Source organism: Bactrocera tryoni, chromosome 4 (genome assembly GCF_016617805.1).
Source record: "Bactrocera tryoni isolate S06 chromosome 4, CSIRO_BtryS06_freeze2, whole genome shotgun sequence".
Classification (NCBI taxonomy): Eukaryota; Metazoa; Arthropoda; class Insecta; order Diptera; family Tephritidae; genus Bactrocera; species Bactrocera tryoni.
In genome coordinates, this window is record NC_052502.1 from 78,373,420 (window position 1) to 78,389,521 (window position 16,102).

General features: G+C 37.7%; 5 protein-coding genes across 14 annotated transcripts in view; 3 read left to right on the top strand and 2 right to left on the bottom strand.

Moving 5' to 3' along the window:
• The window catches only part of LOC120773355 (high affinity copper uptake protein 1), a 28,524-nt gene extending 26,769 nt beyond the window's left edge, over positions 1 to 1,755 (top strand). For all 4 annotated transcript variants that reach the window (XM_040102179.1, XM_040102178.1, XM_040102177.1 and 1 more), the window contains one exon: positions 64 to 1,755. In XM_040102179.1, the coding sequence (XP_039958113.1) occupies positions 64 to 265 (202 nt within the window). In that variant the 3' untranslated portion in view covers positions 266 to 1,755. The remainder of the gene's footprint in view (positions 1 to 63) is intronic.
• A 1,303-nt stretch (positions 1,756 to 3,058) lies between these two features.
• On the bottom strand, positions 3,059 to 4,575 carry LOC120774328 (probable phosphatase phospho2). Its single transcript, XM_040103878.1, has one exon. It carries the CDS (start codon positions 4,306 to 4,308, stop codon positions 3,505 to 3,507), a length of 804 nt encoding a protein of 267 aa, XP_039959812.1. The 5' UTR covers positions 4,309 to 4,575; the 3' UTR covers positions 3,059 to 3,504.
• A 296-nt stretch (positions 4,576 to 4,871) lies between these two features.
• Positions 4,872 to 8,823, top strand: LOC120774327 (dual specificity protein phosphatase MPK-4). The gene is made up of 5 exons (XM_040103877.1): positions 4,872 to 5,454; positions 5,515 to 5,646; positions 7,240 to 7,339; positions 7,427 to 7,662; positions 7,728 to 8,823. The coding sequence occupies exons 1-5, from the start codon at positions 5,229 to 5,231 to the stop codon at positions 8,294 to 8,296; spliced, it is 1,263 nt and encodes a 420-aa protein (XP_039959811.1). The 5' UTR covers positions 4,872 to 5,228; the 3' UTR covers positions 8,297 to 8,823.
• Positions 8,824 to 9,951: 1,128 nt separating this feature from the next.
• LOC120774379 (luc7-like protein 3) lies at positions 9,952 to 14,451 on the bottom strand. Of its 7 annotated transcripts, none has more exons than XM_040103983.1 (5): positions 14,106 to 14,451; positions 13,105 to 13,958; positions 12,935 to 13,035; positions 12,644 to 12,864; positions 9,952 to 10,614 (listed from the first exon to the last, which is right to left on the bottom strand). In XM_040103983.1, exons 1-4 carry the CDS (start codon positions 14,205 to 14,207, stop codon positions 12,755 to 12,757), a joined length of 1,167 nt encoding a protein of 388 aa, XP_039959917.1. In that variant the 5' UTR covers positions 14,208 to 14,451; the 3' UTR covers positions 9,952 to 10,614; positions 12,644 to 12,754. The 7 variants fall into 7 exon arrangements, with proteins under 7 accessions (XP_039959917.1, XP_039959915.1, XP_039959910.1 ...); XM_040103981.1 differs by having other exon boundaries at positions 11,473 to 12,864; XM_040103976.1 differs by having other exon boundaries at positions 11,295 to 12,864.
• A 649-nt stretch (positions 14,452 to 15,100) lies between these two features.
• Positions 15,101 to 16,069, top strand: LOC120775540 (probable phosphatase phospho2). Its single transcript, XM_040105765.1, has one exon. The coding sequence runs from the start codon at positions 15,166 to 15,168 to the stop codon at positions 15,919 to 15,921; it is 756 nt and encodes a 251-aa protein (XP_039961699.1). The 5' UTR covers positions 15,101 to 15,165; the 3' UTR covers positions 15,922 to 16,069.
• Positions 16,070 to 16,102: the final 33 nt, after the last annotated feature.

A 16,102-nucleotide genomic window follows, 5' to 3' on the forward strand; every position in this document is an offset into this window, starting at 1 on the left:
ACTTTTCTTTGTGCTGCTATTACTTATCACTTTCTCTTTCCACTCTCTTCTCGCCTGCCACAGTCCGACGATGCTGTCGTTGAACCATTTCTATCAAACCGGGCTCCACATTCTGCAAGTGACGCTCTCCTTCATGCTGATGCTGATCTTTATGACGTATAATGTTTGGCTCTGCATTGCCGTAGTGCTGGGCGCCGCCGTGGGCTACTTCCTGTTCTGCTGGCGGAAGTCGGTGATTGTCGATGTAACGGAACACTGTCACTAGCAATGTTTAAAATGTGAAAGGCGCTTCGCTTGGATGCGCTGCCTCTGGCCAAGGCAAATTGGCAATACTAATTATCAGCAGCAACAACAACAACAGCAACAACCCCAACAATATCAGCAACAAACTATAGCAGCCACAGCAGCAATAACAACAACAACCGCGTGCAGAGCCAGCAACAGGTTCGGCATCAGCGGCCAACGTGGCGGTAAGCGCGCCAATGACGTCGACCGCTGCGATAGATACAACAGTTATGACAGTTATGAGGTGAGAAGAAACGGTGGCGCAACCTGCAACGCAACAGCCAATACGCTGATGAACAACGCCGGCGGCAGTATGCGTTGTGCGCGTTACGTAAAGCGTACCACAGCCGAGCCAGGGCAACGCGGCATGCAAGTGACCATGGCCAACTACAACCAAAAGGACTATGATATTTACTACTACGAGCGTGATGAGTACGAGGATGAGACAGTTATCATTGATACGATTGCCGTAACGGCCACCACCACCACACAGCTTATGGAGAGCGGTTGCGGCAGCGTCGGTGCTAATTGCCAGAAATGTCGAAATATTAAAATTCTTCTAAGACTAAGTTTAAGATATTTTTATGATATAAACTGTGAAATTGTTAAGAACACCATTTAAGGCAACACACACAGAACAACAAAAAGAAAAACAATAGTAGCTAGCAAGTGAGCGAAGACAAATAAGAATACAAAAAGTTAGCAGTATAAAGTAGTTTAGGCAAGTGATAGCGCGCAGTCGTACGTCAGCGGGTGGAATTTAAGAAGCATAAAGTGAAATACATATTTTTACACAAAGTAGTTGTACAGTTGTTTAGGCGTAATTAGAAATTTGGAAATGGCGTTCACTTGCGATTGCGGATAGTTTGGTGCTATGAATGCATTGGCCTTCTACCGAAATAAGCGAAAAAATGTATTTTCGAGTATTGAATTTTTATTTAATTGTTAAATAGCAATTTTTTGTTTTTTGGCGATTATTTACCATTTTGTGTTTGAAACTTACTCAGCTGAACGATGTGGTTGCCACTTGATGGCGTTTATATACAAATTTCAATAATTTATACCAGCAGACATAAACATACATGCACACATCTACAACTTATACCGACATGTTATTAGCTACATATATATTTTTTAATTTATATTCGTTTTTTATCATATTATTCTAGTAATTAATTATAGTAATTATTTTTGTCAATTTTAATCCAAATTTTACACGCGTAGGTCGCAAAGTTTACAAGCAATTTGTTATAGAAAGTGAGGCTACAGCCGATTGCTACACAAAATCCATTAATGTTTAATATTATACATACATACAGCTGTAAAAAGTGCGTATGAGCAGGTGTTTGGCTTTTTTTGAAAGAAAAAAAATGTTACAGTGATGTGCGTAAAAATACTTACATTGCTGCAAATGTTACTGTATATTGTATGTTAAGTTTTCATTAAGTAAAAACTTGTGCTATAAAATTTTACAACGCATTTTATGTAAGAAAAGAACCCTACCATATATATGTATGTATATGTACGTGTATTAAAGGAATATTGAATATGAAGTCAACACTATACGCAACAAAATATTGTATTGTGAAATTGTTTTTAAAAAATGAAGCGAAAGTTAATCTGCTACAAGCATACACACATATACTCACTGATATGCATACGTACATAAATTCATATGCGAACATTTTTCAAACTTACTGTGGATAATTCAAATAAAGACCAAAATATCCTTTAAGCCGACTAATGGTGTTATTTGTATGGACTGATGTGCAAGTAAGTGTGAAAATGCGTTGAAATAAAGGCGCATTTATTGAAAGAAATCCAAATTTTTAAATATTTTCCTTATTTTTTATTTTCAAGAAGTTTTTTTCCAACATTTTTAAAATTAACCAAATTCCAACGTAACCGACCCGCCCTAATTTGATTTGCGCGATTTTGAGTCGTTGCACAAAACCCAGCTGAATTAATAGGCAACCATAACTGTGCAGTAAGCATCCAATCAACAACGTGCTTTTTTATTTCTGTTTTGCTACGCTCTTTCCCCGTTGGCGACAAGTTGTCTGTTCTGCTCGCTTAGTGTTTTTCACACACACACACCTGTGTGGCCGTGTCGGCTGATCTTCGCGGGCAGCTTTTCTTATCGTAAAAGCCAGCTGAAGTAACAGGCGACCATAAGTGATGAGAAAGGCGCTGAAAAACAACAGGCAACAACAAATTTGACAGTTGTCCTTTCCTTTTGTGGCACTTTCGCATTATCCTCGCTGACAGTGTTGCGTGTCACTGATTTGCAGGGTTGTTTTTAATTGTAGTAGGAAATTTTATTAACTATTAAAAGTGATGCAATTAATTATGATTAATTTAACTAAACTTATTTTAAATAAGTCTAGATGTCGGCATTTTACTTATTTGTAGACTTTATTTATATTTTTATGCCATTTTTTATACTACTTGACAAAATAATAGCTTAACTTTTAAACTTTTTTATTTACCAGGAATGCGACCTTGTTGCGTCTTCTCTCTTTCGTGCGTCCTTCTAAACAAACTGATCGTTGTTTACTTTTTTGTTGTACTTTGCTGGGCGATTCTGGTCGCCTGGTGTTTCACTATAGAATTTAAAATTGATTTTTTGGCGAATTTTTTCCATGCATGTATGTGTGCGCGTACTGTGTGTGTGAATTGCCTATGTACACAAACAAACAAGTGAGCAAAACGCCAAATGCGCTTAAATCCTTACCTTTTCTAAAAACTCTTCCAAAATTAAATCTGTTGGCAGTGCTTTTCAGTTATTTATTTTATGCAATAATTCGCAGCTAAAACATCTAAAAATATATTTATATGTATGCATGATATATTTAACACTGTAAGATTTCCTTGTTATCCATTAGTACACAAACCGCTGATTCACTCCAAATTAGTGTTCCAGTGCAATAAATTTAAATGTATTAATATAATTTTATGAGGAGCGTGTGACAATTTCTCATTAACGCTCGCCACCAAACACTTAGTACACAAATGTATACAACCAGATATAATTTGGCTACAAATATGGGAAGTACTTGGTTAACTGTAGAGATTTGATATACATACATACATTCATACACCGAAATCTATTAAAAAATATGGTACACTAATAGCTTCGATAACACACACTAACACAGCACTTAAAAGAATATTTCCTCATGCACTTAATTCAATGGGATTACAAAAAATCTCGATTCTTTACTGCTTTGTTGTTTCCGTCGAGGTCTTGCCTGCATCTGTATCATCGAGTGCAGCATCGCGTTTCGCCAACTGTTTCAGCAATTCAAAGCCACTTTTCCACCTAATGACATCCGCGCGCAAATCCATTTTATTGCGATGCGATGTTATTTTTTTGTCCAGCGCAAAATCTTGTCTAGGACATGCTATATCGCCTTGGCGTAGCTTCAGCACTGGACATAAGTCGTTGTGGCCATCACCAACATAAATAATACATTCGTAGTGCGTATTATCGCGCAGATTCCGCTTGGCTACAAAATGCTCCAATATCTTACCCTTACATAAGTTGGCAGCACTCAATTTGCAATCGGTTTGATGGTGATAAGGTTGCAGATGCAGTAAGCCGTCATTGTCAAAATGTGCTGGATTTGTGAATATGCTTTCAAAACAATTTACCAGTCCATGCGCCTCCAGCCATTCACTTATAAAGATGGTATTTGAATCACTGATAATAACCAGATCATATTTATTTTCCTGCGCTTGATGCAGCCGCTTGAGCAAACGAACAAAACCAGGTACCTCCGGTATGCAGCGTACTTTGTCGCGAATTGCTTGTGGTGAAAAGCTTTGTTTATGCAAACGTCTAAAAACTTCAGACATATATTCCTGCCAACCCTCCTTGTGTATGATGGTTTCACTGGGGAAGTTGTCGGCTGGCAGGAGATCGCGAACGACATCGTCTGTGTTGGCATCAACTACTGTGCAATCGAAATCAAACGCGACCAAGCGACGTGATACTCTAGGAGTCATCTTACAGTTGTCCATAATTGAACGAGTTATCTCTAGTGGTATTGAACGCACACGAAACACCAATGCTACTGAGTGATTGTAAAATACTAGCAGCTGATTTTCCACGCTTACATACGTCTGCCTAATGTTGCATAGGTGTGAATGAATGGGCGGAAAATTTGTGCATAAGAAAAATCAAAATTTGTTCCGAGGACACAAGTTTAACCTTTACTTTGGATTAAACGCTAACAAAGTAATTACATTACACTAATTATAGCTAAGCTATTAAGCAATTTGAACAAAATAAAAACGAGTGTTCAAAAAGTAGCGGACAAAAGAGTGGTCGACATTTCGGCAGTGTTGCATTTTACTGTACTAAACAAAAATTTTTTGCATCATTTCTACCTAAATTTATTCCAGACCATGATTCAATTATTCAATATAGTGTCGATACAACTTTATAAAATTTAATCTTGTTTCAGAGATGTGCTGAAACTACAACAAGGCCCATTTTTAACTATTTTAAATAAATTTATTTTATAAACCAATAATTGAAAGCGACACCCTGTCGTGGGATTTGTTTTGGGGAAATTCCCTTAACAACACCCCAAGTTTCACTTTCAAGAAAACTTCGCACAGTGCTGTGCTTCGCATTGCAAACAGCTGTTTCGTTGCTATATCAAATGTAAATAAAACAAACTGCAAGTTTGCGCGGTCGCGATAGTATATCATGTGCTATTGACGTTTATTTGCATTTACTATCGAGCGAAGATAAAAGTTTTATTGTCGTAGCCCAGTAGTAAAAGATAGCTACATCAGTCAGTGCATTGCAGTGTGCACACGGTATTGAACGTGTGCAGTGAACAGCGCTTCCTAAAACTACAGCAACCATTGTGCTTCCAGTGTTATAGTAGAAAACAAATAGTGTATATAATAGCAGCACAGAAATAAGCAAGATGCAGGTGGATCGCAACCTGGCACAAGCAGAAATGATCGGGACTAACGGTCAGACCAGCGACAGCACGGGCGCAACAGTTGCAACAGGCGTGGCCGTGAAATGTGCAACAATCGCTAATGTCAGCAAGAATCAACGTCAACTACAAGATGTGGGCATATTGCGTCGCGAGGACTTTGACGGCGGACCGGTGAGTGTCGATGAAATCGTACCAGGACTATATTTGGGTATGTGTGCCAGATTATGCGATGTGACATACAATAATTGTAACGCTTTGATCATTGCAGGTAATCTAACCGCCGCTACCCATATGGAAACATTAAAAAATTTCGAAATTACTCACATACTAACACTGGACTCAGTGCCGCTGCCACAACATATCACCCAGGCGAGCTTTCTTACAACCAAATACGTGCATAGTAAGTTGTGCTTGCCCAGAACAAAAATATGTACATACATAAAAATTTTGGATGCAAATATAGAAGCATGCACTTATTAGTTTTCCAAGCTATGTTTTGAAAGTTAAAATCAATAAGACCCAGGGATCTGTGCAGCTATTACATTTGACCTCAACCACATACCGTTATTCTGAACGGCGGAAAAGTGAAAATTAATAGAATGCGTAGCAGATATTCGTTATCTACTGCAATCCTGATTTTATAGACATACATAAAGCTATTTAAAGCTCCCACTGGTGACACAACGCTTCAGCTTATAATGGCACAAAACCTTGACGAGCCAGCTTCAACTGACTAAGCTTCTAATAAAGGACGTATGTTTCTCTATTTTTTTTTTTTTTGTTAACACATGTAACACACGCATTTGCTTAGTAGAGTGCTCGACATCACAGTCAATAGCCAAACTCGCATTACATGCATATCGACACGCACGCACTTTCATAGCAAGCATATCCGCAATTACAAAAGCCTGTAGAAATGTAGGGTCGCTACCTGTTACCAGTGCGTTGCACACACCAATGCATGCCCATCTTTCCATAGCCACTGTTTTCCTCACACGCCATGTCCTGTCATGTCATATATATATATATATGTATATATATGTGTGAGTGTGTGTGTGTGTGCATGTGCATTCAATTACTACTTTGCCATAGATCTCGTTTTGCGTAGGTTTTAATAAATTTAAATATTTTCTGCTTGCTCACGCCACTTCACTTGGCGTCCTTAAGGACAACAACCAATGTACAGCTTTATAGTCAATGACAGCAGCGACTAGCATATGACAGCACAAAGCAACGCACATCATATTTCTACAAGGCGACACGAATATCAAAGTAGTCATTATATGGAGGATTTGTATATAAGAGTGTGTGTCTACCTCACCGACGCTGCTGCTGGTTTATTTCTTTGCTTGGATGCTTAGTGTGGCTACATTTGTTGTTGTTTGCGTGTGGCTGCGGCACACCCCCTTCTCTTTTCCGTAAGCGTAGTGTGGGTTTTGTTTATTATTACGCTATTATTTGAATGAAGACACAAGTGACAGCCCACAAAGCTTTTATTGGCAGCGTGTTTACTTTTGAACGCGACGCTTATGACAGTGTGGTAGAGTGAGGAGTGCGGAGGAAATGCATTGCATGAGGGATATGAACAAATACTGGCATCTATAAACAGCAGATCTTAAAATGTGACATTTGAGGCAACGGAATTTTCTTCTTAATACAGCAGACGTGTCTCTGATACTAGGAGAATATGTACGCTTGCAAAACGTAGCCTCATTATAACGATTTTGATAAATACAAAATCCTTTCGTCAATGTTGAAAAAAAAAACGAATTTAATTCAATTCGTTATTTAAATTTGGCCCATTTAAGCCATCTCCCTCAGATGATAGTCTGGTCCCTTACTCGAAATATTACCCAGTTTTCTGGTAATACTAATGCTGCACAAAAACTGATTCAAATCGTTTAAACTTCTTTTAAATAAATCCCTTCCAGCCACATTTCTTTTCTTGCCCTTTATATTTAATGTTTAACTACCTCATTATGCCCTTCTCTAGTTGCCGACATGCCGAAGGAGGATATTTTGCATCATCTGGAAACCTGCACGGATTTTATAAGCATGGCTATGGCGCAAAAGGGCCGTGTGCTCGTGCATTGGTGAGTACCCTTGCCGTGAATCCAATAAACTTAGTTATAAACCAATAATTATTTACCTTAAAATATCCAACTTTGCTGTCATTTCAGTTATTTTGGCGTTAGTCGCAGTTCTGCCGTCGTCATCGCTTTCATTATGAAACAACACGATTTGGAGTATCAGGCTGCGTTTGAGTTGGTGCGTTCCAAGCGTCGCTTTGTGCAACCAAATCCGGGCTTTGTGTCGCAACTGAAGCTCTTTCGACGCATGGGCTGTAAAATCGATCCACAGTATCAGCGGTACAAGCTCTATCGGCTGCGTTTGGCGGGCGAACAAGTGCGCAAAGGTAAATAGTTTGACTTGAATACCACCAAAATACATATAAAAATAACCGGCTTACACAATCAATAGCGAAAATATTGCCACAATCCTTTAATAGTCTGATCAAATCGGATCCTGCCGTTACACAGGAGAATCCGGAGCCCATTGTCTACCGCTGTCGCAAGTGCCGTCGCGTTTTAGTGTCCAAATCGCACGTACTCCTGCACAACACCAAATCACTTGCCACAAGCACTGTACCGTCGGCCGCAAAGGCTGGCGGCAGCAACAACAATGCTGCTCCGGTTGTACAGCAGGCGCCGCGGCTGCTGGAACAGATTGCCGCGCAAATACGCAACGCCTCTCTGGGCTCACCCACCGTAGCCAGCGCCGCAGTTGGCGAAGGCGATGCGGTCAACGAGCAACCGCAGACTGTTTGTCGCAACATACTGTTCGTGGAGCCGATCTCCTGGATGCGCGACATCTCGCACAACACGCAGGGTCGCTTGCATTGCCCGAAGTGCGACCAAAAAGTGGGAAATTTCAGCTGGATTAACGGCTGCCAATGCCCTTGCGGCGAGGAAGTGTCGCCGGCGTTCTACTTGATACCTTCGCGCGTGGAGCTCTCCAAGGCTGTGCAAAACGTCCAAACAACGCTTTAGACTAGCGTCGCCGTAGAGCAGCGCACGGGCAATGGCAGTATGGAGCAATGAGCATATATTCACAAAAGTATTACTTCAATAATGGAAAGTGCAAGTAAAGAAAGAGAAAATCAAAAAGAAAAAGAAACGTAAAAACATATACAAAATTTATAAATCTTGATGTGAAATTGAAATGCTTCCATTTTGTGTTAATGGAGACTCAAATCAAATGTGTATGCTATGAAAGTAAATATTCACTCTAGCTAAAATATCAAAATTTTCAAGTTGCGCCTAGATAAACGTAAACAAATTGATAATCAAAAATTGAATATAAAAACGTCTGCAACAATTGAAGGGTTTCAAGTACGCAAAAGCGATTTTCATGTTAAAAAATGTTTGGATATATGAAAATTAGCTAATTCTCAATACAAAAAATATGAAATTTAAAAAATATACAAAGCAATTATATAACCATACTGCTTGGATTGAATTAAATTTATAGAATTTCTCTAAGAGCTTCGACAATACTTAAAAATCGGTTTAGAAACTTACAGCACTTTATGTGCATTTACAAAAACAAAAAAAAAAAAAATGTTTGAGAAATATTGATGTCAAAGTAAAAATAAAAAATGTGAAAATAAATTTCATCTATTTATTTCATTAGTGATATATAAAACGCAATTTTCTTTTAATTTGGATTAATAAACGATTCCCAAAAGGTTTTTATAGATAAGGGAATCAACTATTTATGTTTTCTTAAAACTTAAGTTTGGTAAACATGAGGAAAGTTTAAACTTTGAAAACGTATGTTTTCATATGCTTCTCAATTTTAGTGTTTTTTACTTAGAAAAAAAATTAAAGTTGAATTTTTTTCGTAATTCTAAAATATCAAAATTTTATCAAATTTCATATAAAATTTAGATATTTTGGAATTTTACCGAGTGCACGCTCGTAAGCTTAATCAGCTTATTTTAAGCATAATCTTCGAAATAAATTTTAAATAAAAAAATAAATTGAGTTTCTATACCAATTATTGTTTTAAATGGATTTGAACTTAAATGATTATTTTATTTTTATTTCACACCACAAATAATGCTTGAAATTTTACTCAGCAACTTTATTTTACTTCAAATAAATTAATAAAAAATCAAAGGAAACGTTCCAAAAATTCAATTATTAATGTGAAGTGATATGTGCATGTGTACATATATGTACATATGTATGTGTGAAATATGAACTCTAGTGTTTATACTCGATCCAGACCTGCGATCTAAAACGTGTGCAATAACATCCCTGTCAAACAAAGTTCACGCCCTCGACTTCATTTTTGGTGCAAGTACGCATAATTTATTAAAAAATTTTCGCAGCCATCTGTATACGATAAATTACTATGCTATCATTAATTAAACCTACAAAACGGGATAATTTGCTCTGACTGCGTGCGAGTTTTTTATATATGTATGTAGTATGCAAGTAAAAAGTCAATTTGACGTAAAACTAAATTTTAAAAGGCGCCAAAGCGTCGATGTGTTATATTTTATATATTACATGTTTTTTTAGCTTTTTAACTCTTTTATATTTATTCGTACATATATGCTAATGTATATTTATTGTTTCAATTGAATTTGTTTAAGAAAAATAATTTATATTATGAAAATGTGAAAAAACGAGTCGCATTCGGTGGCAGCGCTCAAAGCAGCAAATTCAAAGCGCTTTTGTAAAAACGTTTACGCTACGTCAATTTTAATTTGAATTTAATTGCAAAAAAGTTAAAAAGTTACATTATTAAAAAAGTAATTTAGTAGGATAATACATTGGCCGCCTAATTACCATTTACCAATTTATATATTTTTTTAGTTATTTCAAGTTGTTTTGAAAAAAAAAACTCAAGCATAAAACTAAATAGTTTAAGAAATCACCTCGTTTAACGGCGTTCTTTGCGGCCTAACACAACGGCAGTCGGTTGCAGTCGGTCTCAATCCAGCGGTTTGCCTTGTACTATTGTTGCTGTTGCTGTTGGTGTTGTTATAACACCGCAAACATGTTCTGTTGCTTATTTCAGTTGCAAGTATATTGTTGCTTGCAAGACTCTGGCTGTATGTTGGGCTGACGATTGTATGCAGCTGTTTGTGTTTTTGAAAGAAATGTTGATTTTTGGAAGGTGTCTGTTACCTGCAATGAGTTGACGGCGCCTCGGCAGCCTGGCTGGTTGACATATGCCGCATTGCACCAACAAAGGAAGCAGATGATGATTGTTCACTTGATAGTGCCGTTGCCGTTGGTTCTGCATAGTTGCGGAGCGCCTGCGACGGCGTTATGTTCTTGTAGAAGGCGGGTTTCTGTAAAAGTGCACAGTTTTGTGAAAGTTTTGCGAATGCCTCAATTCATTCAGAGAATTCATGACTAAACAAAATACCATCACACAAATATTTATTAAGCCTTACACTTGTATTAGGGAGAATAGAAGAGGTAAACGATGAGGAAGGATGCGCTGTGCCAGCGTTGGCCACGAAAGTTTTTTTTTAGAAAACCGAGTTTGGCAAATGCGCGCACAAAAGTATGCAAAATGCGGCACGCTGAATGAATGATAAATTTAGTTTGGTACTGATTGCTTTAAAGCTTTTAAAACATTATTAAATAAAAACGAAAAAATAAATAAAGCAAAACTTTACAACTTTACAACAACTACGAATTGTACAAAAATGAAATTTAAGTCAGATTTCGCGTTTCCTCACATTTCATACATTATTTATATATCTACATTGAAAAGGTTGCGTCATACTTCAAAAATGAAAAACTTTCGTGACACGTTTTTATGGAGTGTGTTGTGCGGCGAAATATTAAAATAATTTTTTTGAAGCAACTTAATATTAATTGTTTATTAATATTTTTTTCTTGCATAATTAATGTATTATTTTTTGATGAATAATTTTGTAGTTTTTATAACTTAACGACTATTTATTTAAAATTATACGAGAAAAACATAATTTAACCGTAGTATCATAAATTATTTTGTTACCTTTGTAAAGCGGGTATGAAAAAACTGAGTTTTCCACTATAAATCACACATCAACTTCAATCCCTTCACTTCCACCATATTATTTTATAACTTCTCAACACACAAAATCTTTTTTCTCCTACTAAATAAGAATTAAGACGCAATTTGCAAAATTTGATTTTTTGTTTAAAACAATTACCTCGGTGTGGGTGAATGTGTGCGCAGTTTACTGAGCGTACGAAGTGGTAGCGAACTGGCGTACGAATATGAGTGCGTACGCGGGTCACTTAAAATCTACAAATAGCATTGGTATGGTAATCTTCACGTGTTGACTTCCAGAATATATAGTACGAAAAATACGAGTATTAATTTTTTTTTTGTTTTTTCTGTATCACAACTGTTTCAACGATTTTTTCTTTAAACTACATATTAGAAATATTCCAAAAAATAGAAAAAAGTACCTTGTTATCGAGTATCGAGTTTGTTTGAAGGGGACTGGTCTTGTAGGCGCAACTGAACTGGGTACTGGAGGACATTCAGTTACTCGTTCTCAAACGTATGCGTTTACGTGTGTTTTTACTCACGCTATGAAAAGTTAAACAAAAAACTCAAAAATTAAAACCAACTACCTTGCAAATAAGCTTGTTTGTTCATAAAACTAATTTTTATCTAGATTGTTTGCTTGAATGTACCTCGAAATAACGCTGGCAGCGGAATAGAGACTACATTATGACAGATACAGGACCTACGGCAATTTTTGGCGTCATTATGCCGCGAGCAAAAGAAGCCAGAGTAGAGTCGAATGAAGTGAATTAGCCAACGAGTGTTGTGGGTTTCAGCCAATGCAATAACTTTTCCCCTAGCAATTAAACATTTAAAGATTTAGTTTTTTTATCTCGCTGGAGCAAAAAATCAAATCAATATAACTTTGATGGTAATTCAGTATTTTTTTTTTAATATATTTAAGCTCGTTAAGTAAAAGAGCTTCTTCAAACGCAAGTAAATCGTTTACTTAAGCTAATAATAAATATTTTTGTGTGTGCTAAGTTAATTAGCAAGTCTATCAATCTAAAGATCTGTATCTAAACTTTATTTTTGCTTTTAGACGCCCTTTATAAATGTTTATGTACCATACAAAAACCATTAAGTCCACGCTAGGCTAAACGGTAATCAAAACATTCGTCACTACCAACTCTAACCTCAAAATTGAGAAATAGCCTGCATAATATTGAATACATTCAACTCCCTTATTAGATTTACTGTACGCATTCGCTTCGGAATTGTATGTATGCGTTTGATAGTTCGAAAATATGTGTATGTAAGTTTATATGCTTAAATATATATACTGTTGAAAATACGTTTGTACTCACCTTGTTTTTCGACTTGAGATTATTCATTTTATTTATTGGGCTAGATTTTTAGAGTTTATTAAATTTGTTTTGGGGAGAGTACCTCGATCCGCCACGTACAAATGCCTGTAATTAATACCGACTGCGGCTGCGGCTACGACTGCGACTGTGACGATCCCTGCTGTTGCGTCGATGGCTGCTGCGCGAGTGGGAACGCCTACGATGTGATGCTTTGTGATGGTCTAAAAGTTAAAAAAAATAAAAGCAAAACAATGTTCGCGTTATGTATGCACAAAACAATTTACAACTTACGTCGATGTTTGTCGGCCGAATGTCGGCTGCTGTGCTCACGTGAACGTCCGCGATACTCACGCTCGCGCTCACGGTCACGGTCACGATGATCATGGTGCTCACTGCAATGGAAAGATTTTAGATTTGGATTTATTGTATGTAACAGCATACAATCCAATAAACTTATTTACCGTCTACGTTCGTTATGGTGGCTGTAAGTGCTGCGCTGTGCACTGCGTTGTTCACGTTCCTCGCGCCTCTTCCGCTCCTCCTCCTCGCGATCCTTTTGTCTACGTTCGTGTATTTCCTCTACGGCTTTACGCAATCGCGAATAACCCAAATGTTGTTTTCCCATTAGATGGTCTTCAATGCGCTGCTGAGCGTCGCCAACTATCAGAAAGGCTCCGCAGATTTCACATACTTCCATTTGCTTCTCAGGCAATGTACCCATATCCTGCATCCAAGGCAGCACTTTCTTTTCGCTGCCGCTACCGCCATCTTCACTTCTTGGCGATTTTTCACCATCTGATTTGTCCGCATTACTCTCTGGCGGTGGCGTAGTCAAGCTTTCTTTCAATAAACCATTTGTCTGATGGTGTATTTGCTGTTGTTGCTCGTGTTGCGCAACGAGCGCCTCTTTCTCGTCTTTTAATTGCTCGCATAGAGCCATTAGATCCTTGGCCTGATCAACATCACCTCGTATGCCGGCCTCTTCGGCTTCGGAGAGCAATTTTTTAATACGTGCGTTCATATTGTTCAACTGTTCCTGGTACTTTGAAAGTGGTATAGAAGGTGCGGGCTGATCTCGGTGCATTAATTGCAGACGCTGCTTGCCTTTTTGGATTTTACGATCGACATCATTTAACATGTTGTTACAAAACCGCAAAAACTCATCTTCGTAAGAACGCTTACGAGGCGATGGACGTGCTTCTTCATACAAACGTTTTGCTTCGTCGTCATGTATTTGGGTGCATGGTCCCAAATCTGCGCGAGTATTAATGAAGAGATCATGTGGACAAAATTTCACTATATAATACTGACAGAACTGAAAAAGAACCATAAATGCAAAACAAAACCTTCAATACTTATTCCATTTATTTCTAAACCTTCGCATATATTATTGATTTTGTTACGAACAAGATTTTGACAGCATGATACATAATTTGCCTATGAGAAATTTTAAAGTACTCACGTCCGGATCATCCCAACTAACTTTACGCGGCGCTTCGGATGGATGTAAATTTCTATTACGACCCATCAGCTCGTCCAGCATTTGACGTGCTGCGTCCACCATTGTTGAAAACAAATTTTTTCCGACTTTAACCCCTCACTTCTTATGCCTGTATTACGACGTTGCTCGTGTTCATACAAAATATCAAGATAATACAAAACCTTCTGTTACAATTGTTTATTTATATTTTAAGTTCTTCTATTTCTTCTTATTTTGACAAAATGCAAATATTTAAAACAATATTTTTTTACAGTATTTTTCAAGAAAAAATTTCTATTAGATTTCCACAAATACGAGGGCAGAACAAGAATGACAGTTCAACTTTGCTACTCGATTAAAAAGGCATGCACACAGGGTTGCTAATTTTTGAACGCGGTCATTATAAATATACTTAACATGGTGTCCATACGCATTATTTAAAATATAACCAGTCATAAATTTAACGGCTAAGTTGTTATTTAAAAAATATGGTTTAGGTCTCAAACGTTGATTTTGCAGTGGTAAAGAATATTTCTTACATAATGTTGTGGCATACTGCCGAGTGTGTTCTTGGTTGGATACAAATCCGGGTTCGTTTCTATTGCAAAGACCTGACTGCTGTGAGACGGAACGGAGTCGAAGTTACCCCTAAGGTTAGGACTCAGTTTAGGGTTAGCCAAGTTGCCATCGACGTCATCTAACGGAAGGCCCAAGAAACGTGCTGTTTCTACGGGGTCGGACCAAAGGGAGAGGGATGTTAGATTAGTGGGGTTGGTGGGGCATGCAAAGTGGTGGCCAATGTCATGCGAAGACTCGTTGCACGCAGGACATACATATGTACATACATATATTGGATATGTCATACACTTCTTCATATCCGATGCTTCAGTTATCACAAAATTACCAGAAACCAAACATCAATACGATAATCAATATAGTAATAATAAATACATATACATACGTGACATTTACTCACCAAAATTTATATACATAGAAAATTATTTTTGACTTTTGCTTTGGATTCCCCTTAATAACGCTAAAAATGGTTTTTGGACCACCCAAACGACGTCTACTGATATTCGATTTCGACGAGACTTTGACTTCGATGGATTCCACTAGTCTTCTGCGCGATTTGTTGCCGGTGTACCGACGTCCCAAGGAAATAAACGAGTTAAAAGAAGGAAGGATTGCATACTTGAACACATTATTTACAGAATTACGCGCAGCAGGTTACTCATCGACCGAACTACGTCGCCTAATAGCAGCCATACCGCCAGTGCCAAGCATTGTGGACTTTATAAAACATCTCTACGAATCATGTGATCCCAAATACGATATTATTATTATCAGCGACTGCAGCAGCATTTTCATCAACGATTGGCTCGCTAACCATCAACTGACCGAGTGTATCAAAGAGATTTTTACTAATCCATCGTTTGTTGTTTCCAGTGAGGGTATGCGAGTGGAGGCGTTGCAGCGAGCCAAATGCCCGTTGAGCCCACCAAACCTATGCAAACGCAATCTTTTGGAAAGGTATCTGACGAAGCGCCAGGCGATGGGCGTAACTTACGAACGTGTGATTTTCGTTGCCGATGGCGCGCACGATTATTGTCCCACGTTGGTCATGCGTCGGGATGATATTGTGTGCGCGAGGAAAGGCAAGGATCTTGAGAAGAAAATACGTTGCTATCGCAGAAAGTGCAAGGTGAGACCGCTTGTGTTGTTGTGGAGTACCGGGCATGGACTGCTGACGCTTTTGGAGTCTGCTTTAGATTGTGTGACTATTTCAAGCATATAACCGACGGCGAAATAGTTTTAAATAAAACTGATGCGATTTTTTTTTAATTGTAAAAATTATAGACACACACAAATACAAAGGAAAATAGTGTTACTAGTGTTAAAAATTCTTAATACCAATTCCAATTTCACATTTTTGGCAAAATAAATTATTGTATAAAAATAACTGCATATTTTATTTT